At 37.5% G+C, this 25,773-nt stretch overlaps 2 protein-coding genes across 2 annotated transcripts; both read right to left on the bottom strand.

Annotated features, from left to right (window-relative positions):
• Positions 1–1,528: 1,528 nt before the first annotated feature.
• LOC139128347 (medium-chain acyl-CoA ligase ACSF2, mitochondrial-like) lies at positions 1,529–3,115 on the bottom strand. The gene has a single exon (XM_070694142.1). The coding sequence runs from the start codon at positions 3,113–3,115 to the stop codon at positions 1,529–1,531; it is 1,587 nt and encodes a 528-aa protein (XP_070550243.1).
• A 17,882-nt stretch (positions 3,116–20,997) lies between these two features.
• On the bottom strand, positions 20,998–22,738 carry LOC139125482 (gamma-aminobutyric acid type B receptor subunit 2-like). Its single transcript, XM_070691551.1, has 4 exons — positions 22,622–22,738; positions 22,240–22,417; positions 21,641–21,804; positions 20,998–21,197 (listed from the first exon to the last, which is right to left on the bottom strand). Exons 1-4 carry the CDS (start codon positions 22,652–22,654, stop codon positions 21,066–21,068), a joined length of 507 nt encoding a protein of 168 aa, XP_070547652.1. The 5' UTR covers positions 22,655–22,738; the 3' UTR covers positions 20,998–21,065.
• Positions 22,739–25,773: the final 3,035 nt, after the last annotated feature.

Raw genomic sequence — 25,773 nt, 5'->3', positions numbered from 1 at the left:
GGTAACATATTAAAATAGGGTACAAATACACAATTTGAGCGAAAAATTCACGCTTATTAGCTCGTCACGAATTTCAATTTACCTACCAATTTATTTGATCACTAGCTTCACTTGGTAAGACATTGATCAAAGCGACTCGAGTGAAACACAGAACCTACATAAAGACTGTCGCTAAGCGAAAGGTAGTGCTGTCGCCAGTCAACTATAACCGTCAAACGAATGTCAGCGCTGGATATGTGCGTGGTCGTTACACAGAGATGCCACAACTTAGAATTTATGTGAGAGAGCACAAAGTTCATTTGAAAAGTAGCTGTGACAAAGTACGTTTAACATTACGGAAAAAATTTCGGGCTGAAGGTTCAAGTTGATCCCTCGCTTAAAACAATGACTGGATACACACAGTTCGTGTTCATTATGATGCCGATTGTTGGTGCACATTCCTAATTAAAGCAATGATTACTAGACACATGATACAGCATTAGGAAAAATCAAGGCTTTCTGAAAACGTTTGCTTAAATTGTGTTATGAACTTGGTTTTTTTAAGAGATTCCATTGTTAGGCCTCGGCATTGTCAATTGTCAGAATCGGAATACTATAAGCTAGCATGCCGTGATTACATTGACTCAAATCTGTGAACAATACCTTATCTTTGTCCAAACAATTCAATAATGAAGAGATGTCGTATGTCAAAGCGGAAAATGTTATAAATTCAGAATATATCATATAGTCAGTAATATATGATGAACATTGTTTCGAATGAGTTCCTCCAAAATTCCTCGAGATTTGAATTTTTACGAGACCAATATTCTGTTCATGCTACATTTTTGCTACTCAATCCAAAGAACACTACTCCTTCTTATGAATTATACTTTGTTTTTGTGAGGTTTTGAGAAATATTACAAGTCTTGTCAAGACACATTTTGTCAATTTAAGGAGAAATTAATAGATCAACGGCGACAGCCTTTAAAATAGTTTAGATGAATGACCTCATCAAGAAGTCAAAGCAAGAAATACTGATAGACAATGGCATCCATTAATCTATCGTTTGAAGAGGGTTTTCTATGAAGAAAAGTACACTTTTCTGCAGATATGAAGACCTAGTACCAATTGTTTTATTGTTATTTTGAATGTTTCCTTCTAAATCTTCGAGGATACACAATAAAGTATAATGCCATAATATAAACCTTAAACCGTGTATATATGAGAATTTGCTTTCACAGTAACATAGTGCATTCTCATTTTACTCACAGTCTTACAATGAATTCCAGTCTGTACAAAAATGTCATTACATTCGATGAGATTTGACATAAGGCCAATATAATTTATCCGACAACATGAATAATTACGCATATCGACACTATTGTGAAAGTGGAAAAACGCCCTTTCTTTGCTATATAATACGCGCTAAAAATAGACCCAAAATTACAGCTAAATTAAGGAGCTTCAATAAAACAAAGATCATTGTATTTTTGTATACACAGGCAAGTTTATCATCTAAAGCTGGGCTTATTGAAAACAGCTTTTTGCGTCATGACGTCATTAATTTTTTGAGTCTTTCAACCGCCAATTCGGCCAACATCTTGCGATGTATTTTACCGCTCTCCGTGGTAGGGAAGCTATCAAAGAAAAGGACATATTTTGGAAATTGGAATTCGTCGAGCTCTTCCTGCAAGATGCCCATAATTTCTTTTTCCGTACACATTACGCCCGGTCTCAGTACAACGCACAGACAAATCTCATTGATAGCTTTCTCGTCTGGAACAGCCACTGCCTGACACATGCTCACTTTGGAGTGACCAGCTAGGTGTCTTTCTATTGCCATAGGATATATTTTCCTATTGTCTTTCTTTATACAATCATCTTTTCTCCCAAGATGCCTGATTCTGCCGTCATCGAGCATGACTCCAACATCTCCAGTCTTAAACCATCCTGTTTGAGTTTTTGCAGCTAATGTTTTGTCTTCGTCGCCAAGGTAACACTGAAATACATTTGGACCACGAACGCAGATTTCTCCTTCCGTGTTGATGGGTACAATGTGGAAGTTGTCATCTACAAGTTTGATTTCTGAATGCGGCAAAGGTCGACCAACAGTTTGGACTCGGCCGTCAACGGGGTCGGTAGGAACATGAGACGTCACAAGTAATGCTTCTGTCATCCCGAATGTGTTTTGTATATTTGGAGTCAGTACTTTCTTCAATTTATCAAGAATGGGGAGGGGTACAATATTTCCACCGATGAGCGCTAATTTCAAAGAAGAAAAGTGGTACTTCTCAGTGAGATTGGTAATTCCAAATACATGAGACGGATAGAGAGCTGTAGAAGTACAACATTCCTTCTGCAATGTATAAATAACTGTCTGCGCATCAACTGATTCCGGTAAAACTAGTCTGTCTCCGACCATTAACATTGGAGCAAACACGGCTTCAAATGAAACAGAATGCATATTCGCTACGCAGAGATGGCAGCCAGTGTTCCCGTCGTTTAAGCGAACATGGATTTCGGATACGGAAAGTGATGATTCGACGAGGGCGCTGTGACAGTGAAGAGCAGCTTTCCATGTTCCAGTACTGCCGGAGGTAAAATAGACCAAAGCAGGGTCACCTGGCTGGATTTCGTTTCCCAAACTCTGCAGTTCAGAGCTTCCCTCGGATGAGCAGATGACGTCGCTCATGGAAAGGCAAGCTCCCTTCTTTTCCATGGAATCGATATTAATAAAACAACGAACACTAGGAAGACGCTGAAGACAACAAGGGACACAGGCTTGTTCAACTCCGGGTACCAATTCACGAATACTTGGTAGAGTATCGCTGTCGATAACCATCGCTGAACAGCCGACTTTGTGTATTTGCTGTACCAGCTGATTTGCTTTCAGGAAAGGAAAATGTCGGACGGCGACAAGACCTGCCTTTACAGCTCCCAAGTAAGCCACGATGTACTCATATCTTCTGCCAACCACTATTCCCAACTTTTCACCTTTCTGTAGGCCAAGTTTTATCAGCCCCTTGGCAAAGCCGTCAACTTGATGTCTCAGTTCCTGGAAGTTAAACCGTTTGACGTCACCATTCTTTGGATAGTAAGTCATTGCCTCTCTTTCTGGATATCTGTCGCTGGTCATATCGAATACTTGACCAATGGTCTTGCCACAAAATCGTCGTTGACATGGTGTATGACAATAACTGTACGTCAGTTTTTTGGGTCGCTGCTAGAATTTGAGCTGCCATTGTTGCCTTGAAATGATTTCTTAAACGTGAGCTGCAAGAGATGTAATATAACAATTACGTATATTGATCATTTTGGTATTAATGTAAACGGCAATGAGAATGGTAAGATATATACACTTGAGGTTTTGCTTGTCGCAAACAGTAATTTAAGCAGGAAGCAAAAAACCATTAAGGATATTTGATGAATTCAAGTATGCCCGTAGATTCACAGCTTCCATACAATTATGTGCTTTTCCAAACTATGCCTTCCTTCTGTCACGTTTTCTGCAACAAAATAGTTTCCCTTTAGATATTTACAGAGTCAAGAACCTCTTTCACTACGTATGGTATGTAAATAATGACCATGATGATGTGGATGATAGTGTTGTAACTACTGTTGTTTTGTTGTTGTTGTTGTTGTTGTTGTTCTTCTTCTTCTTCCGCCATTTTGGATAGACGTACAGAAGAAGGGCTCCTACTTGTTTTGATTTTCTACCAGTGAGAAGTGCCATCCTTCGTCAATTGTCATCTGTTTATGTTGTGAGTAGTGTTAAGTTCTTTGGGGTCTTGTTTCCGGTCCGGTTTCATCTTCGACAAGGCGGATTTCCTTCGATTTTATTTTTTGTCATTTGTTAACCCGTGGTCGGCAATATGGCCGCCCGGGAGGACAAGCCATTTCGGAATCTGACACGCAAACATGCTGTCAGGTGTACTAATATTGAAGGTGTTCCCGTTGAAAGCTATGTTGAAGAGATTGCAAAGAAAGTCGGAAGTGAAAATGTTATTGCTGCATCTAGAATGAATAAGTCCGTTGTTGTGTTCTTAGCAACACTCGGTAATGTTGAAAGTATTATTGAATCCAAGTTTGCTTTGTTTGATGAATTAGTCGATGTGGAACACATGGTGAAACCGGCCTCAAATTATTCTGTCAAATGTTCCTCCTTTCATTCCTGATGAAGTTTTGGAGGAACATTTATGGAAACTTGGTAGAGTTGTTGGACATTTAAGAGCAATCCCTCTTGGTTGTAAAAATGCTTCGCTGAAACATGTGAAGTCGTTTAGACGACAAGTTCATGTTTTGTTACACAATGAGAACATCAGTGGTGTAATTCAGATCAAATATGATGACCGTTTTTATTCCGTTTACGTTTCTGTAGATGAACTGCGTTGTTTTCATTGTGGACTAAAAGGTCATATCCGTATACGTTGTCCTAACTATCATGATCATAGATCGTCAGAAAACAACGATAATGACACTGAAAATGTTCAAAAAGACAATAATTGCGTGGATGAAAACTCAGGTTTAATGGATGTTCTCGAAAGTGAAGCAAATGCAAATGAAGGTGTTAATCAGCATATCAATACCACAGAAATTAACACCTCAACTTCAAGTAACGCCTCAACGTCAACTCGCTTTGTCGAAAACAATGAGGCACAATCAGAGTCAGCTCACAAAGTCACATCTGTTGATGAAAATTCTGTTGATCAAAGACCTCTCACCAGTAAAAACAGTCAACCCACTGACGCTCAAGAGAACTTAGAAAAAAGTGTTAATTCTGCTGCAAACGTTAACGTCCATGCCGATGAAGACAGGGTACGAACCCCTGCTTCGCCTTCGTATTCTCCGCTCCCCTCTACTCCCGTTTTATCATTCGACCCCCCTTCTTCGTCATCATCTTCACTTATTGAGTCTCAATCACTTGAGTTTCCTGAGACTCCTTTTCAGATATCAATGTAAATGAGTCTCAGGATTTGTTTATTTCTCAGTCACAGTCTCCAAGAAAAGCTTCTCAAAATCAGCTTATTTGGTCAGGAGTGAAAACATCAAACTCCTTTGATGTTCTCAGCGAAATGTCTGATCATGACAATGAGTCTGTTGCGTCTGAAATGTCTGACTTATCAGAATTTCAAGAAAAGCTACAAATCAAACCGTCTAATTTGCTTGAGTTTTTAGAAGACATTAAAGGCTCTAAAAATATGATAGAAAAATGTAAAGATTACTGCTCAGATTTTAAGGTTCTCATAAAGTCATTTGCTAACTTATGCAGGTCAGATATTGTCACTAGTCAACAAAAAGTTCGTATCCATAAACTTGTGGCAAAGTTACAACAACATGTTAGACAATGTAAAAGCTTGGCTATTACGAAACATGGGAAGTAAAATCGTTCTTGTTTTTGCTTGTCTAGTGATGGCAAGTTTCATTTCTTGGAACGTAATGGTTGCCGTGATTCTTTGAAACGGTATAACATTTTGTCTTCGTTGAAGTCCAATCATTATGCTGATTTTTATTTTTTACAAGAAACCCATTCTACAGTAGCTAATCAGGCGCAGTGGCAAGTAGTTTGGCGCGCGCTATTTATTTCTCTCATGGTACTAGTAATTCTGCTGGGGTTGCAGTGCTGTTTCCACGTAACAAAAATGTTGATGTTGTTTCTGTAAATAGTGTCGTCCAGGGTCGTCTACTTCATTTGCATATTAAAATGGATGACACTTCCTTTCATTTGCTTAATATTTATGCTCCTTCAAGTGGAGATGATCGTTGTATTTTCTTTGAAAGTCTTCGTAAATTTCTCCTTGATTTTGATCTTGATAATGAAAATATTGTCATAGGGGGCGACTTTAATTGTACTCTTGTTCCTGATTTAGATAGGTCGTCTCATATTGAACCACATTTAAAGTCTTCGCAGTTTTTTGCTTCTCTTGTTCATCGCTGTAAGCTTTCTGATGCCTGGCGTTATTTTCATAAGCAGACTCAAAATTTTACGTGGCAGAGAGGAGAGCAAAAAAGTCGCATTGATACTTTCTTCATCAACAAGAGGTTGACTTCGAAAATTAAATCTGTGTCTATTGACTCTCCTACTGATTTATCTGATCACTCTCTTGTTTCTCTTGTTTTACTATGAATTCGAGTGTCAACAAAAATCCAGTTTGGTGTCTCAATACTAGTCTTCTTAACGATGAAAATTACTGTGCTTTAATTAAGGAATTCTGGGAAGGTTGGCGTAATGAGAAGGATAGGTTTTCTTCTCTTCAGTCTTGGTGGGATATAGGAAAACAAAAGATTAAAGAATTAAGTCAGCAGTACAGCGCTGAACGTGTTCATCACTTTAAACGTTCAAAACAAAAGCTTATTGAGGAAATTCGTACTTTGGAAACATTGATTCATACTCAGCCTTCTCTGGAAACAAGATATCATCAGCAAAAAGACTTGTTAGACAGTTTTCAGAAACTTGATACCAGAGGTGCAGTTATTCGTTCTCGTTTTCAACAGCTTAATGATTCTGATACTAATTCACAGTTTTTCTTTTCTCTTGAAAAATACAAAGGCTGTCGTAAATCCATTACTCATCTCCAACGTGAAGATCATACAATTACTGAAAATCAGAGAGAAATTCGTCAACTTACTCGCCAGTTTTATCAAAACCTGTTTACTGCTGAGCCTGTTTCACCTGAAGCACAAAATACTTTGCTTCATGATCTCCCTCAATTACCTGCTGACAAAGTTACGCAACTTGATGAACCCATTAGTCTTGATGAGTACACCTTTGCACTCAAGAACATTGCGAATGGTAAAACACCTGGTGTTGATGGCATTCCTTGTGAATTTTATAAAAAATTCTGGTCTCTATTGGGGAACGATTTTCACCAGGTTTTTCAAAAGTCAATTTCCGATGGCCTGCTTTCAACGTCCTGTCGTAGAGCTGTTATCACACTCCTTCCGAAACAAGGTGATAACTCCCTTCTTAAGAACTGGAGACCTATCAGTTTGCTTTGCTCTGATTATAAAATTTTCACTAAAGCTTTATCGCTTCGCTTAAAACAAGTTTGCAAGATATCATTCATGTAGATCAAAGTTATACTGTTCCAGGCAGACAGATTTTTGACAATATTCATTTAATTAGAGATTGCATTCATTTTCATAATGACATGAATCTTCCTCTTGGTATTCTTTCTTTAGATCAGGAAAAGGCTTTTGATCGTGTCAGTCATCATTATCTTTTTCAAACTCTGCATGCGTTCGGGTTTGGTGAAAATTTCATCAATTTTATTAAACTTCTGTATACACAAACTGATAGTCTTGTTCGTGTTAACAGTTCCCTTACTGCTCCAGTTCAGTTTTCACGTGGTATAAGGCAAGGTTGCTCATTATCGGGGCAGCTGTATGCAATTGTTATTGAACCTCTTTTACACAGAATAAGACAAGATGACAGTATTCAAGGTGTTATGATTCCAAATTCAAGTGATCGTAAATGTAAACTTTCAGCTTATGCTGATGACGTTAATACTCTTGTAACTTGTGATACTGATTTTTTGAGGTTTAAATATTGGTTTTCTGTCTATGAGCGTGCCAGTAATGCAAAAATTAACTATCGTAAGTCCCAAGGTCTTTGGGTCGGCTCATGGCGTGGGCGTGCTGATCATCCGCTTGAAATTCTTTGGAATAGTATTGGTCTCAAAGTCCTTGGTACTTATTTGGGTAACAGTAACGAGTATTTTTCAAAAAACTGGAGTGAGTGTGTTACAAAGATTGACAATAAGTTATCTTGGTGGAATAGATATGCTCCTGCTATGTCATTCCAAGGCCGTGTTATCGTTATTAATCAACTTGCTGCAACCAAACTCTTTCATCGTTTAATTTGCCTCTGTCCTCCTGCTTTTATCATTGATGAAATTCAGCACAAATTTCTTGATTTCTTCTGGCAAGGAAAACATTGGTTGCCAAGTCGTTCAGTTTTTGCTCCATTGAAGTTAGGAGGGCAAAATCTCATCGATCTCTCTTCACGTGTGAAAGCTTTCAGATTAAATTATCTTCAAAGATACTTGTATTCAGGTCTGGATCATCCTTCATTTTTGTTTGCTGATTTTTATTTTCGGAATGTTGGTAATCTCAAGTACACCTCTCAACTTTTTACAGTGAATTATCAGTCTGTTCCAGATTATCTTCTTAATTTTTATCTTGAACTTTGAGAGTCTGGAAGTCATGTATTTTCCTGAGAAAAGGTGGACCCCTTTCAATCAAAGATATCTTCCATGAAGCCCTTTTTTTCAACGATTGTGTTAGTTTTACAAACCCTCTTGATAGTACTCTTGTTAATCACTTTATCAGTGCTGGCATTACAAAAGTTGGAGATCTTTTTGACCCTTTCCAAAAATCTTGGCGCTCCCCAAGCTATTTTAAAAACATTGTTCCTATTCATTCGGATAGAATTTTTTAACAAATACTGTCAAGACGTTGGTCGACTCTATTCCCTGTGATTGGAAAAAACAAAATCCAAAGTTATTTTGAAGAGGAAGTTGATTTGGATGACGTTCATTCTTGTCACCGTCCTTCGTACTCTTTCGAACTTATTTGTAAAGGCACTGATGACCATATTATTTGAATTGTCCCTTGTATAAATTTGAAAAGGGTAGCATTTATAAATTCTTGATTATGTCCAATTTTCATAGGAACAATAAACGTCAAGATACAGTTTGGAGAGATTTGCTTTCACTTACGGAAAATATCAAACTTTATTCACTTCTTGTTATCTCAGTCCAATTCCCAAAAAGAAGGAGATCTTCAATGGCGTCTTCTCCACGGTGCGTACGCAACTGGCTCGTTTATGTTCCATTCTGGCTATAGCTCATCCTCTGATTGTATTTTCTGTAGTGCCAGAGATGACCTTTTACACATATTTTTAGAATGCCCTCGTCTTTCTCCCTTGTTCATTCTCCTTCGTAAACTCTGTCACCTTTTTCTTGGTCAGGAATGCAAGATTTTATTCTGGTGGTTTGTTTTAGGCCCACCCTTTGATAAATCATACATGGACAAGAATACTTTTGCGCTTTTAAATTTCCTTTTTACGACAGCTAAAATTGCAATTCATGTAACAAGACGAAATGCAATTAATGGTCATGATCCCTCAATCAGTAATAGCTTGTTTCTGTTTTTAAAAGGCGAGTTTGTGCTCGCATTTTAGAAGAATATAATTACTTCACGCTCAATTCAAACATAAGTGCTTTCAAAAACATTTGGTGTATTAATGACGTCATTGCTTCTGTAGACATTGATGGAACTTTTACTATTAATTCATTTTTGTTGTAAAGAAAATGCTTTCACCTCTAAGCACACTTTCCCTTTTGCCAAATCCTTTCTCGTCCTGGGCACCGTACTCCTCACGGAATGGAAGGGGGTGGTCAGTTGGGAGGATTCTTCGTAAGCATGTACATGCCAACGAAAAGTTTTCTCAATATACCCCTTCTCATTGGCGGTTAGGTGGCTTTTTTCTGCAAGATGTAAGGTGTTCCTGTCCTATTTCTTTGCAAATTTCTGTCACTTTTCTTGTTTCGGATGTTTGTTTCGCTTTCTCCTATTCAGTGGAGATTTTTCATGCACCTCGCATCTTGCCTTTTGTCATTAACAAAATTGTGCTTTTTTTTCAGATTTAATTGGTTTCCTTCCCCATGTTGCAAGTGATATAGCTACCTGTTTGCCTTTTCACCAGTTCTCTCCGTCTCGCTCCAGCATCAGTTTCATAGTCATTTCGCAGTTTTTGCTGATTTTTTACAGTCCAATTTTGTTTAGTATTTTCAGTAATTGACCATCATTTGCTAAATTGAAGCATTTGTCAGATTTCATTTTTGCTTTTTGTCTCAAAATTTGAATTGTTTTGATATGTACTTGTCTGTACAGGAGACTAATTTTAGTAATAAACGTTTATTTGAAAAATCAAAAATCTTCTTCTTCTTCTTCTTCTTCTTCTTCTTCTTCTTCTTCTTCTTCTTCTTCTTCTTCTTCTTCTTGCTATTGTTGTCGTTGACATTGTTGTTGTTGATGATGGCGATGATGATGGCGATGATGATGATGATGATGATGATGATGATGATGATTGTAGCGGTGTGATGATGTTGTTGATGATGATGATCGTAGAAGAGGGTAGGAAATTGCATGCCCTATGACATTTCTTTATTTGTTTGAAATTGTTCCTTGTTCCTAATTGGTCCTCTCAATAGGGGACAAAATAACCAAGATGTCTTGCGGCAGTACCAGCTCGACATCTAACTCTTTAACAGTAAGAACAACTTTGCTTTGTCGAGGGTATTTACCGCAAATTCACTGTCAAAATCAAAGTGTTCTTCTTTTCCGACTCGCGATCGAATAGGAAAGACGATTTTGACGTTTATTTGAAGAAAAACAAGCTCATAAACATCTAATGACTAGACCAGTATGCTAAACTTTGAGTCACCTGTAATTTGACTACATATAATGATTTAAAAAGAAAATATGTATGATGTTTTGATACGTGGCGGATGTTTTACTACAGTGTGTTCAAATTTGCATGTTTCCTGTTATGTTATTGCCCGTATACCATCAAGCGAAAAGTATATTGAACGTGTAAACTTCCGTTCCCAGTTCAAAACATCGGACAAAGATAATCGTCCATTAAAATGCTGACAACTGCAAATTCGCATTTCAAACGACAAGCCACACAGAAAATGACACACGGATTCTGTTAGAGCATATTGTTCACCTTACGTGGTCGCATATACCTACTACATTTGACAAATGAATGTGTGCTGTCAAGACTCGCAGATTAGAGAGACAGTATTGTTTGTTACGGGAGGTGTAGTGGGCAAAATTACGACAAAACATGTCTGATATCGTCATTTAACGAATCTGCAAATTAAAAGTTCTCCGTTAATACTGTCATAATTACAAGGGATAATCATGGACTAGTGTACATGTACACTGCAGCACGGGGAAAGCCCTGTTAGCCTGTCCGTTCACTGTAAGTTAAAGATCCATTAGCTGTAACTTTGGTCATTTTTTTATTTTGATTGTTTCAGTGTATCATCTGCAGTTTCTGGTGTGAATCCCTGAACCATGGAGAAATTCCTAATATTTAGCTCATAAATATACCTTATATGCGTATAATCTGCATTGTTATTGTTTACAGTTTGTATTCAGGTCCGGACTAGAATACATTTATCAACAATAACAATGGTCCTTCCACATATACAGGCTGTGGTGGCAAGCAAGACACCGGGCATTGGTGATGATGATCGGATTATAGTAAAATTCAGCAGGTGATACATTGAAATGGAGTAGTGAAAAATTAGTCAACAGATACAGCTAATGTCCCTTTAAACAGCCAAAAAAGAACACAGGGTGGTTTCTCATCGCGTATACAATTAAAAGAATGCAAAACTGCTTAAAGAAGGGTAGAATTTCCTTCAATATCGATTTATCCTGAATATCGAAAATACAGGGTCCTAAAGCTGGTCTCTTTGCTTGGTTAGGAAGTATATCTCCAATTCAGTCTATTTTTATACGTGTGTCTTGAATACTGGAATCGATAAATAATGGGGACTACATCTGACGTCATTTCTCTTATCAACCGCAAGGTTTCAGTCCAGGTTTTAACCATAATTCATCACAAAGACTTCAGAATGAATTGGCAATCGCATTACATGTATTTGTTCGTTCGTTCGTTCGCTTTTCGATCTCCTTTTTTAATCTTCAGTCATGTGAGTGGGAGGGTGGAAGAGTTATTCAAATAATTGGTCAGGGTCTGCTCATTTACAGTCTACCAGTGAACCTCACTTTACAGCATTTCGCTTAAAAATGAATTGCTCCGATGGCAGTTTGCCGCAAATATTATTAATGTACGCGACCCAATCAAAGTGCATGTAGTAACAAAGCAATTTTGTACGAATTCGTATAAAGTCACCAAATAGTTTTGCACGACTCCGAGCTGTTTGACATTAAGTATGATTGTTTATAGCTTTGATACTTTTTGATATCAACAGTCGTATCCATATTAAACCTAAAGAAATGGTCGTATACGGCATCCAAGTTGTGGTATACGCGCTCATCTACGGTGTAAACTCTAACACATTTTGATATATTACGACAAAGGGGGAAACAGAAAAATAAAATATAGGAAATGACACCAAAACTGACCAAACTGTACTAAACCACCCCATTACGATATATAACAGCGCCAAAATGACCCAACACTCAGAAGAAAACACAACGATGAACGGTTGCTATGTAAAATGCCATAACACTCCGTATAAGATAAGATTTACGACACCATGTGAATGTCTGCAAAGTTTTTATATTGAAAATTTCGAGGGGAAAATGCGAAGATGGTACTGTTCCCATGAACACTAAGAAACAGCCTTGTTTACTTCATTAATAACACATGTACCCTAAAAAACCCATAAAACCAAAAACGTTTTAGGTAAGTTTTTGTTACGAAAAAAAGATAATGTATCTCCGTTTAACTGCCTCAAGAATGAGAATAGGGAAAGGAAAGTTGAATTGAAAGCCTTTTTATCTCCCATAGCCGTATGTATATATGGCAATGGAAGCTATTCTTATAGGCTAGGGAACTGTCTGTATGTCTGTATGTCTGTATGTCTGTCCGTCAACATCAAAAACTCCAAAACCACTGCACATTTCATCTTGATATTTGGTGTGTACATGGATGATGGGCTGTAGATGAGATTTTGTTCAATGAAGTTGTCACTGCCAAAAATATGCAAATTAAGTGAAAAAATGTAAAAACAGTCAAAATTGAAAAACTCAATAACCACTGAGCAGATTACATGAAAAATTAGCATGTAAGTACTTTGGGCTGACCTGAATGATTGTGCGCATCTTGGGTCAGTATCTTGGACTTGCTATTTTTCATGAATTTTTTTGTAATTTTCTCCCATTTTGAGTCAAAAAATCTTCTTCTCTGAAACCACAAGTCCGATTAATTTGAAACTTGGTATGGAAGTGCATAGGAGTGACCTTTCCCAAATTTGGGCAAATCGTAGTGAAATTTGCACATTTTAGTTTACACGTCCATAGACTCCCATGTATAAGGCAGATCTCCATAGACTCCAATGTATAAGGCCACGAAAAATAAAAAATTAGTTTCTCATCGTATTCATATTGCAAAAAGGATGCAGTGACACAATTTTTAGTCCCCATGGATGAAGTCCAGTGGGCTTATATATTGGGTCATGTCCGTCTGTTCGTCCATCCGTGAGTCCATCCGTTCACGCATATATCTCAGATATTTTGACAAAATGTCATGTGACTTCAATGACCTTTGACCTAAAATATACATATTTGTCCATAATTCAGTAACCACAAGTGCTACACCCTTAATGTGGTATGATGGGACACCTTGTGACGCCACATATTGTATCTCATTAATTATGCGCCTATCTAATTTTGAGCGAGCCAATAGAGCTAGAGGTCTGATTTTTGGTATATAGGGACAACTTAGCAATACAATTTTTTTACAAAGTGTCACGTGACCTCGTCGACCTTTGACCTCAAAATATACATATTTGTCCATAACTCAGTAACCACAAGTGCTACACCCTTCATATTTGGTATGATGGGACACCTTATGCACTCGCCCCGATCCCTAAATATGGAAGTGCTCATGAATATTCAATTGGGACAGCGCCTTCTCATTATACCAACCTTTGAGCCAATCAGGTAGCAGCTTTTAGGTCCTATATAAACAAAAAGGCTTCCAGCTACACAAATTTCCTATCCCCAACTTTAACGCTTTGAAACGAACGATTTCATTGGCGAAGGGTCTTGCCTTTATGCGGATAATGATCTTTGAACCCTTGGCCACGATCTGGTCATTTGGTTTTGGCCTATTGTTCATTGTCTGCCCGATTTAGAGGCGATCCAAACGGGCGCAGTGCAGTGAAAAGTGTAGATTTGCGTGGCCATGGCTCCCAATCCCGGAAAAACCTCGCCAACAAGCAATGATGTCAACTTACAAACCACAACAGAGCTGAACTACGGGTTTCCTGCAATCTTTCTGGCAGTCCTGAGCTTCGTGTGTGCGGGATATCGGAATTTGGCGGCGGTTGGAGAGTTGTGGGGAAGTGCGCCAACCTCCAACTCGCTGCATTTACATGACATTAACGACATCGAAATCCAAAGTTAGTCAGCTACGTCCATGTAAGGGAGGTTTTTCATCACATGAAGCATCAGTGGCCACAAATTTTGCACAGATAGCGTTGCACTGGCCTTGAAGAAAGGTGCATGGCACGTGGGCAGTTTCACTCGGAGCTCGCTGTCCATAGGCAATGTATGGTATATTGAGCCGAACACAATTTACTTCCGGGTTCGCAAAATACTGCGGATTCTGTTTACGGAGTCCTCAAATATAGCTATTGGGGTGACACATAGCCTTCGAGGCATATATGTTTGTGGTGCTGAGAATAACATATGTTCAAAAATAACAGATTTTCATAGTTGACGGTTTTTTGCGACGAAACAGACATCTTAAGCCTACGTCACGGAGGTAGCTCGCTTGTACCGTGAAGATAAAGAAATGCTTGTATCTCCATGCTATATGTGTATTCCTGTGGTCAGATGTTGTTTCTTTTTTTACAAACGATGTACATCATGAAGTTAATAAATTGAATTCTGATGTTACATTCCATGTGATTCTACATGTTCCACTATAACGCCCAGACAAAAAATGAAAATATCAATAAAAATGGCTTCACAAAGACTGAAATACTACGTGATACTCGATGACGTATTAAGTTTATGAAATGAAATTAAAATTGACAACACGAATGTTTGTCTCGGGTAGTACTACTGGAACAATTACACAGACTTTTTTGTTTTGTTCAATGATGAAATTTCTGTTTCCTTCCACTTTTTCTATGGCTTCCATGATGACAGATGAAGTTCATCTTATTGAATAAATGTGATTGTGATGTGATGTTCAAATGACAGGATTGCTCCACTGCCTTGTCGATCTTTGTATTCCCCTTTTTCTCTCACTTCTGCTTCTCGCCTGGTTTACTTTCCTGTGATACACGGCCCATTTAGTGGCTGGATAATATTTACGGTACAAATGCAGGCTGGCGAAAGAGTGTATTGACAGTTTATTCAAATCATCAAAGTTGCAAGCCAACTTAAAACAGAGAAGGCCATATATGGTCAAATTTTCTCTTGATAACTTTGACTTTGTCACCTTCTATGAATTCGAGTTTTCAATTACTGCCAATGTCAACGATCGTGTTTCCCTCTGAACAGTTCCGTTCACCATGATATCACCCGCACTCTTGTACCTCGATCCATGGCGGTAGCAGAGACCTCCATGCTCGATCACGCGACAGTGACGCTGTGTGGCTTTGCAGCTTAGTTTTCATGGTACTATCATAAAACGGCCACAACGTTTGACCATACCACACATTGTTGGGATTATCATACGGAAACAAGACTGCAAAACTAAGACTTATGAATCTTCATTGGAATTGAGGACAGATCGAGCATGCTGGTTGAGCTCGGCAGTTGCACAAGCGTAGTACGGTGTACGGATCTAGCTCCATGGGTACGGCCGATCGTACGCACACCAAAACCTATCCCTAAAATTGTTTCACGAACAACCTCGCCTTTTTTAATCTGACACAGTTAGAAATAAGGAGATGCTTAGAAAAGAGAAAAAACACTTTTATGGACAACGGCGAGCACGTTTCTTTGCTAAGCAAAATCAAAACATGGCAGAGGTACGTGAAGTAGGTCACGGCCTTGGACTCTGTGCACGGATCTGATTGGACACTTCATTACCTTTGCCCCCAAATTATTATTCATGAGCACTTCCATATTTAGGGATCGGGGCGAGTGTTATGACACCACATACTGTACCTCATTAATTATGCACATATCTAATTCTGAGCATGCCGATAGAGCTGGATGTCTGATTTTTGGTATATAGGGATAACTATAGGAGAGAAATTTTTTGACCAAATGTCATGTGACCTCGATGACCTTTTACCTGAAATATATGTTTATGTCAATAAATAAGTAACCACAAGTGCTATGCCCTTTGTATTTAGTCGGATGGGAGACCTTATGACAACACACGCTTTACCTCATTAATTATGCACACATCTAATTCTGGGCAAGCGAATAGAGCTAGAGGTGTGATTTTTTGGCATATCAGGATTTACTAGCGATATAATTTTTTCAAAATGTCATGTGACCTCGATGACCTTTGACCTTGATTATACATATATATCCATATCTCAGTAACCACAAGTTCTATACCCTCCAATTTGATAGGATATTAGACCTTAAGATGTCACATCTTGTACCTCTTTTTTTACCTATTTTATTTCTTGGCTGGCCAATTCTGCTAGAGGTCTTATCTTTTTTCCCGATTTAGAACCATAACTTAGACATGCCTCATGTGTTTCAAACTGGGAACAATGACAAGACCTATGTGCCCATGGATCTCAACATATACACTCCAGTGATACTTCTTAATGACCACATTTCCTTGCCCCATCAAGACTAATACTCCTATTACAAGTGGGACTATGTCATTGTCAATGACTTGTTGAGTTAATGGTTGTTTCACAGTATTCGATATTTCTAATTCTGTATTTTTTCCATTTTATATTCTGAATAAATACATTAAACATATTTCACTGTCTCCAGTACATTACATTAAAGTATTTTCACTTCATGCACTTTATCCATTTCACATATGTTCAAATATCTGACCAGAGAACAAACACTAAATAGTCCAGGATGGAGCTCAGTGTCATTGACGCTATTTTTTCTATTTTATTTCCGTATACTTATTTTGTTTGGACCATGCTGTACGTCAATATCATTGCATAATTCTAAAAACTATGTGTCGAAGGCGTCCAAATATTAGCCCCATCAAAGAAGTTTCCATTGAGATGCTTCAGCGTCGATATCCAATTTTCACAAATATTAAAGTCTAATAATTTACAGACACCCGTGTTGTTATCGCGTTATGCTATGGCAATATATTAATTTTATCAGGAGAGCAAGTCGCCATGAGCGCTGTAATCGTGTTGAAACGAATGCAGCTGGGAGAATCTCACGCGAAGTGTGATGCCAGATATTTTGTGGATTGAGACACTTTTGAGGTCACTGGGTAGGAGGGCAATCATCGCGTTGTACATGCCTCTAAACCCCGACTGCCTGGCACTGAGTTTGATGTCAAATTTATCAGTTTTGCAAAATACAAGAGAGTCAGTACGCACTAGTTTTAACGCCACGAGAAGCATACGGACAGGACGACTGTGAAAAGTGCCTCGGGTATCCAGACCGTCCGTAGACTGTCGAAAATTGCGTCCGACACCGACAACCTGTCGCGAACAGTGAAAGTCATTTTGCTTCGACACAGTCTTTCCTGTGCCAGATAGACACGACAAAGCCTGTGTTATATTTGTTCTTTGTCGTCGATTTTTTGGAAATGTATCTTTAACTGTGTTTTACTCTTCGATATTTGAATAAAAAATAATACAACGCCAGGGTATCCGTTGTGTAGGGATAAACCTCTTCCCTCTTAATTTTGTGTGTGACAAAACCTACCGGCCATGATTGGCACTATTCGGCAAGGCGGCAAACATAAATTGTTACACTTCGTGAAAAAACAATGACAAATTCACTGAATATTTGTTAGCTTACTAACCCTGAAGTACTTCGTCGGAATGATCACATATGGCAATGGAAAAGCGCCAAAATGCAGATAAATTTATCTTATCTCTGATATTTACCAGTGCTAAAGGCGATGCTAGTTGCATTTCGATTTCTGGGGCAGTGGTGTTGAGGCAATAGTGCCAGCTTGATACATTAAAGCAGTTCTGATTTATATAATTCCTGCGAGTACAAATACATGGTCTGTAATGAGGACATCCTAGTTTCTCCATGCAAAGATACAATTGAAGCTACATGTGCGTCCTGCCGTGGGTATACGACATAAATTGATGGGTACTCACAGATAAAGATGACTTAATAGACAAAACTGAAATATCTATAGCATCTGTGCACTTACCTGAATTGCAACTCGAGGTACATGCGAGCTTGAAGGTAGATTCCGAACAGACACCCAGGTGAACACCTCTGCAGTTTAATCTGTTTTGAAAACAGTCACGTGGGCGACGTGTTGATAGTAGTGCCTTGCATTGACATCGCTGTCCCCGAATACTATATTGTTCTGCTTTACACAAGTATTGTGTATTCTTAAATGGTAATTTATGTTAAAATCTTAGACGAACAGTGATTAAAGCGCTAAGTCTCTCAAATAGCAGATTGACACTTTCACATTATGGAATCCAATTAGACTGGTTCAGGCAGTCGCCATGATTGGCTGCGCAGCCTTCTACGGTCAAACTTGGCTAACTAAGTCACTGGGCCCAGCTATGGTACGCTCCAAATCGGCAACATAGGGCCACAGGGCTAAGCCAACGAGTGGCTGTAAGAGAATCGTATGTTCAAGAGATGAGTCGAGTAATGTTTCCTCGAGGAACGAAATTATTAATTTAATTATTTATTTATCTATTTTATCATTATAACTTCATTTACATTGTTTATAATTTATACACGTGGTTGGCAGGTTGTCAAATGAGCTAGTAACCAGCTAATTATTCGGTTTGCTTAGACTCTGGGCAGCTTCTGTCACAAAGGGTCAAATTCCTTGTAACGAAATTATGACCTAGACCACACTGTGAGCAGTGATGCATAAGCTTATACATGATACTTGTCCGATTTTCGCGAATGCTCTGATGAATTACAGATATGCCGATTGCCACATACCCTTCCCCAACTCACATCGGGAAGCATTCAGTTTTTATAGCAAAAGCGAACTTCCGACTTTCATACGTACATGAAAGATGACAAGACGAGACATCATCCTGAGTTTAATTTAGGAATAGTAGCACTGACAACAGCGCCACGATGATGGGGTGTCATTTTCAGAAACGTATCCAATAAGATAAGACACCCTCATGTTGAACAAAAATGACTTGAACCCTAATGTAATTGCAACTAATTAGCGTCCAATTCACTGTAATGTTCTTCAGAACTCAGGTCTGAACCGCATTCTGAATCTTTGTATGTTTTTCGTTATTGTTCAGCTATATATTATTTTATTCACTTGATAATAATTCTCTTAAAAATGTTAAACCCATGTTCACTATTCCGGACTTTTGTTGCTCCATAACAATCTCTTACCAGCGTTAGCGTCTTGGAACAGACAAATTAGATTGAGATGTATACGGTTACCATCTACCCTTGACTTCACCAGAAACATCGAAGTAATGCTACCATTTTACTGTCACATGTATATGTCGTAATTGTTTATTTTTTAACGCATTTAAGGTAGAACGCGCCTCGGGGATAGAGATGACTTTCAAACTTTATCAATTCTCTTCTGATCTACCACTTGTGGTGACTCATTTTAAAGCTGTAGATGAAAGAAAAGTTTTTACCGTCTTAGTTTTTCGAAAATCGAAACTTTTATTTTTCCTCATGGAGTTAACACAGGAGTGCGGCCATTTTGAATTTCAAATATTGGTAAATCTTGGGTAATTTGTTTCTCGGGTACCAAATTCTACACGGTGACCCTTGTTTTTTTATTCTTGCTTTACTAAGAGAATGGACGAAAGTTTCATTGAGTAAAGTTTGAGCGAAAGTTAAGTCTTTCACTTCCGAGGCGCATATTACCTTAAAAAAGTTAACGTTTAGCAACACTGAGTTGACTTTCAAACGTTCGCCAATTCTACTGGAAACATAGACACTTTAAGCACTTATGACACCAATCACCTTTCTATTTCTAAAATACCCGATGTAGAGCTAAATGTCACTACTTGACTGAAGACAGATACAAACAGTGACTCGACTGAAGTGATTTCAGTTCTCACTGACTTGCAATATATCATGACGATGGATCGCGCATGGTGATTGAGAAGAGAAAGAAGGGTAATCTTATCTCAGATTATTACTTTGTTAGACATTGAATATTACGCCATATACATAACACTGTTAATGTACGTAGTTGTAGTCTATTGTAAGGAATAATATTTTAGAAACAACGCATGTCATATCCTGTCCTGTCTCGTGTCAAACGACCGTCAGCAGGAGAACTCTTCCATAACGTTACTTTTCCCCAAGACGTTTCCTGATTAGAGATGGGAAAGGTAATGACGAGACGGCGTGTTGCCAGTAAAACGAGATCTTGAAAAGATGATCTCACTAAATAAGAAACTCATGGAGAACTTTGACAGTTTTGACAACTTCTCTGTTATCAAGTCATCCAAGCTGGCTTAAAAGTCAAAAATATGATTGGTCGAAATCAATTATACGATGTCTTTGATATTAAGCCGATGTGACACAACATGTCATCCGTTGTATTGTACACTTAAGCTTGCTGGCAAATCAGAAGATTGTGAATTCCAAAATACACTTTCTCTACTAAGATGTTTTAGAAAATGGACGTGTTTATTGAGTTTTACTCTTCTATTAATTATTTGATATGTTGTAATAACGTCTAAAGGGTTCAACATATGCCTCATGTTGTTTCTGTCATGCCATGGTGACGCTATAAAACAATGTGACATTTCATCAGAGATGTGTGTCGTGGGATTCCTGATTCCTGCAAGACATCAGACTTCTTCGTAGATGTAGCAATTCTTCAGTTTTCTTACCGAGAACAAATCATGATAACAGATGAGCAGTTTAGCACAGATGATGAAGCAAACTAAAGCGATAAATAATCCCGAGTTACAAATATTAATGTCACTTTAAAGCATTGATAAAAGGTTTTACCATGACGATAACACACTCAATATGCAGAAAATCTTATTTTTTGTCATAACCTGGTATTACTAGTTATATTTTGTATTTGACTAAGATATGACCAACAAGTTTTAAATTTGCAATTTCCGAAGCAAACGGAGAACAAAATATTTATCGACCGCAGACTGGGAAATGATCGTTCTGTGTAGGAGGAGCATTCACATTGTGAGAATCTTGGTCATTCCTTCTAACCTATATGTCGATGGTTTCTTTACAGTTCTGGATACTCAAAGCTGTTTTACCTTTCTGTAAGACTCTGCCACGATTCTCGGACCCTTTGTGTTACCATAGTGCGATGAACTCGATATTTTGATGATACTAGTTGTCAGAGACTCGGGGTCTTTGTTCAGAAGTAGAATCTAGCGATATAAGTAAATGATATCGTTTAACTGTCTACAACGATAAAACATCAGATAAATCACATGAATCATTAGAAATCTTCCGCACAGATTAGTATTTTACTATTTTTTATATTCGGAGCGGACATTTTCACAAAAATGAACGAGATTGGTATTTCATTATTTTTTAATATTCGGAGCGGACATTTTTCACAAATATATTGGAAGGCGGTGCAAGATTTTAATACATTTCTTAAAGTTGTGCATACCATTTAGGAGTAAAAATAATTCTCACATCTAAGATTATTTCGTATATTATTTGGTTACAAATTACGTTCGCTGTAAAGCATTAGATCTCCCGTTTCCGTGTTTATGTAGCATTTACTTAATAATTGCCGTTCACAATAACTGTAGACACCATCTTATAATATTACTACAATAACATGTAAAATACAAATTCATACTTTTGGTACAAACACCAGTAACAATATCGCTGTATTGACGATGGTAATGGCCGATGTCAGGAAAGTAAACATAAATGTGACGTCATTTCCTTTCAGGTAAAGAACCGGAAGTACGATTGTGTAGTTAACGAAGAGTGTATAGATGGACAGTGCGATGTATGTACCTTAGATGAATGAACATGAAAAAAAAGAAGATAAATTCAAAGAACTTACATTCACATTACTTGCACAACTAGATATCGAAATTGTTTTATTTTTACACAGATGTCTCAAGCATCTTCTTTGCGCGCATGGTCCGTCATAAATCGCATCTTGCATAGCAAACCTTTTACCACATCTATGTAAAATGCGCGCGAAACAGCAAATATCCTGTCTGATAATTACTGCTATGCATGAAACATGAGTAGAAGAGAGAAAAATACATTTGCATCTGAACACTTAAAATGATTAAAATATTTACATATCGAATAAAAATGTAAAAATATGTAATCGACAAATGTACCATGAAATAAAATGGAAAATTTATAGCATGATCTCAATGGCAAGAAAAACCAACAACGAAAAGAGATTATAGGTGTTCGCACATGATGTATACTCACTGTCATTGAGTTGTGCAAGAGAGACCCGTCTTGTCTCCCAGGCCAGAAATACACCCCAAAGAAGTATAACAGCTTTGTAGCAATATAAGGCAATGGAAAAATAAAGCGAATGCCTGGAAGAACAGTATGAAATTTCGGGAACCAAGTAAATCTCCAATTCAGGATTGGTCTCGTCAAACTGGAAAAGAATACAATATAGCGTGACATAATGAGACCACATTTTATGTCAGAAAGACGTAAATCTTTACAAATTGTCTTTTTACACGATTTTATTTAATGTTGATTTGTGTTCTGCTTTTCTAGATATAGTTTCTTTGTTTTCTATTGATACCCTGATCACAACCCTTTTATCTTGTCGATACATTCAAATTGGAATACTCACCACTGGTTCCAGTTGGGCCTTTACTATTTGCATATCATCCAAAATAATCCATACAACGAATATAACGAAGTCGACAAATACTAGAAGAATAATTCCACAAATTAGTTTACTGTCTGGCAAGTTCTGAAAAATATGGTATACCAAAATAGATTATTATTCAATGCTGCTTTTGCCACTTATCAGTTATATCAGTTATCAGTTATATTCAAATATTTACATTCTATCCTAATGTTTTAAAAACGTGTGCTTGCCTGTTCTGCTAGCCTATCACTGAACATGATAAGCACACTTTCAGGATAGAAATAATGTTATTGCGTTCATAACGATGAAGAAATGTTAAAAAATAGTCGTGAAGTGTTAGAATACTAATTATCCTAAAAAGAAGATGCAAAGCAAAATACTAGATGAAGATCCAAAATCCCACGGTCTATGCAAATGTATAGTGCATATCTCATTTGAGAGCCTGAATATTCACTTTGAATAAATAATCATACACTTTCTTGTCATATCCTAGATGAGGTGACATAAATATCGCTAGTTCTCTCTACTGCTTGCATTTGTCGTACGTGCTCTTTGTTCAAATTGCAATTACGTTGCTGATAAAAAGAAAATAGCTGTACGGTATGAAAACAGAATCTGTCGTATTGCAAGAACTGCCAACGATTTACTAGCTTATTCTGTCTTTAATGATCATGTAATGTTCATTTTCAACATTTTGTAAACATACAGAAGATAAAAAACCGCGAAATTAGCCATGAAAAAAATTACAAAAATGTTGGCGTAGACAAAAAGTAAATGTGTCATATAGTCACAGAAATATGTTGAAAGTTACTTTTCCGCTATTTTTTTTAAAAAAGATTTCTGCTGCTTGACATTTCAATTGAAGCCTATCAACCTGCAATAACACCTGACTTTATTTTCCGTGTCATTATAATTATTTCAATTGCAGACTGAAATCGATTGAAAAGTGCCCAGGATCTTTTAGAATCACCAATGAGTGTGTAAACATGTATGTATACAGAGACAAAAATACAGGTAATACAGCGATTTACAAGGAAATGAAACTTTGAATTACGACATCCATTTTTTTCGCAATTCATGAATGTTAATTCCACTCTCTTCAAAATAAATGCTTTTGAAATTTTGTGCTGCAACTTTTGACAGCAGAAGATATTGTGTAAAATAAAGGAGAGATAAGTGTTTGCCCAACTGGTAATTAGTGGTGACCATTTAAAAATACAACAATACACTCGAAATATCTTATTCTTCTCTGATTACTGTAAATGTGTATGTAGCGACAAGCATAGAAAATCTAATGTGGATGAGTAGCAGGTTTTTTACCATACAATGTTCAAATAACAATTAGCTGCTACCTACGGTCATCTTCATCTTAGTCAAAGCTTCATTGAATATGACGTGGATTCGATAAGTTTTCATGAACAGCGCACCAAAGTTCAGCGAAAGTCCAACGCTGAGTAGTATGATACGAATCTAGTGAAAAGAGAGTCACACTGAATGAAGGATCTCGCAAATATTCTATGGATCTGACATAAAAGTCCCTACACTGTTACCAGATACAGCTAGTTCTGATAAAAACAAATTACAGACTTGTTTCTTCATCTCTGATTTAGAATATGTGCAGTAGCCATACTTATCGACTAGATTTGATTCTGCTGTTGCCATTCTTTCTTTAAGGAAAAACACGGGGTTCACTTTTTTCGACAGTAAAATTGCCAATGCCCCTTAACAGAAGACATTAAAGTTAGGCATGCTCAGGCCAGCTACAATCAATATCAGTGATTGACCAGCTTACCCAGCAAGATGCAAGTAATAGTTGTACATTTGATGATATACCAATGTCAATTCCGAACATTAAAACGCCAGCATACAGTAAGAGACAGCCAACAGCGGTGAAATTATTCAGTTGGGGACTAGAAATTTTGATGACTCTGAAAGTAAAAAAGAAGACAATGACATTGATTAAAACTTATGATTTAATAATCTTTCTGAATGATAAGTTATCTTAATCGATACATTTGACAGAAGGGAGGTGAACATTTTAGAAATATGTTCAAAAATTCGAAATATAGTATATGTGTGCACACAGCATACGGTCGCTATGGAATAACAACTCTGTGAATAACTTATATGAATGAGTGCATAATATGATTATCGTTACTGAAATGTTTCCACATTAGAAGAATAAAGCAAACGTACTTAGCATTTCTGTACGCAATGTTGATCACTAACATGGCAATGGCCGTCAAGCAACCACATCCAGCTGTGGACCACATTATTAGACGATGAACTCGTGACACTGACTCAGGCGTAATTATCAACGTAATGCCATCGACAGGAGGGTTGCCATCATCTAAGGAGAAAAAGGGATTGAAGCTTATTGGAAGTGACTGGAAGTGAGTAGACAGTAGTTTCATACGATTCGAATTCGTGGATGAGAGATAATGAAATGGGAAACTACAAGTATCAGTCTGATAATCATCGGTTTCACGGTTGCATTAATTCAAATGCACGATACGATGTTCTGCTACTATGCTACGAAAATGAACGCTTTGTAAGTACGTGACACTGTTTATGTCTGAACATTTGAGCAAGGGTAATCCATTGAAGAGGCGCTTAACAATAAAAACTGTCATTGAGATGACATCGTAAATTTGGAGACGTCATCGTATTCTAATTTCTCCCCAGTACATACGTCCCTCGACCCGCATCGAATCACTTAGAGTTGGGAATCAATGTTTTACTCAATAAAAAAAAATTTGTTTACAGCTTGTGTGGGGTTATTTTGAAATCTGTTTACAAAGTTCAGATGTCATAGCCTTGATGTTTTTGAAAAAATCACAAAGTACTTTTTGACAGAGTTGTGAGGGAGTGGCTATAATTTTAATTTCAAACATCGATAAACTTTTGAGCAAATGAGCTTGTATGATAAAAATATTTGCATGCCCAGACAATTTTTTAGTATTTACAAAGGGAGGAAGGATTGAAGTTTCCCTTTTCATAGAATGAGCAAACATAGAAAACTATGATTTTCGAGTCACGAATTCCTTTGCGAATTACACTGTAATTCTAGCTAGCATTGATATTTACTTTGAATTCGAAGTCTTGTATGTACGGAATGATTTGTCACTTAC

Source organism: Ptychodera flava, chromosome 3 (assembly GCF_041260155.1).
Source record: "Ptychodera flava strain L36383 chromosome 3, AS_Pfla_20210202, whole genome shotgun sequence".
NCBI classification, from domain to species: Eukaryota; Metazoa; Hemichordata; class Enteropneusta; family Ptychoderidae; genus Ptychodera; species Ptychodera flava.
This window is presented reverse-complemented; position numbering and strand designations above follow the sequence as displayed.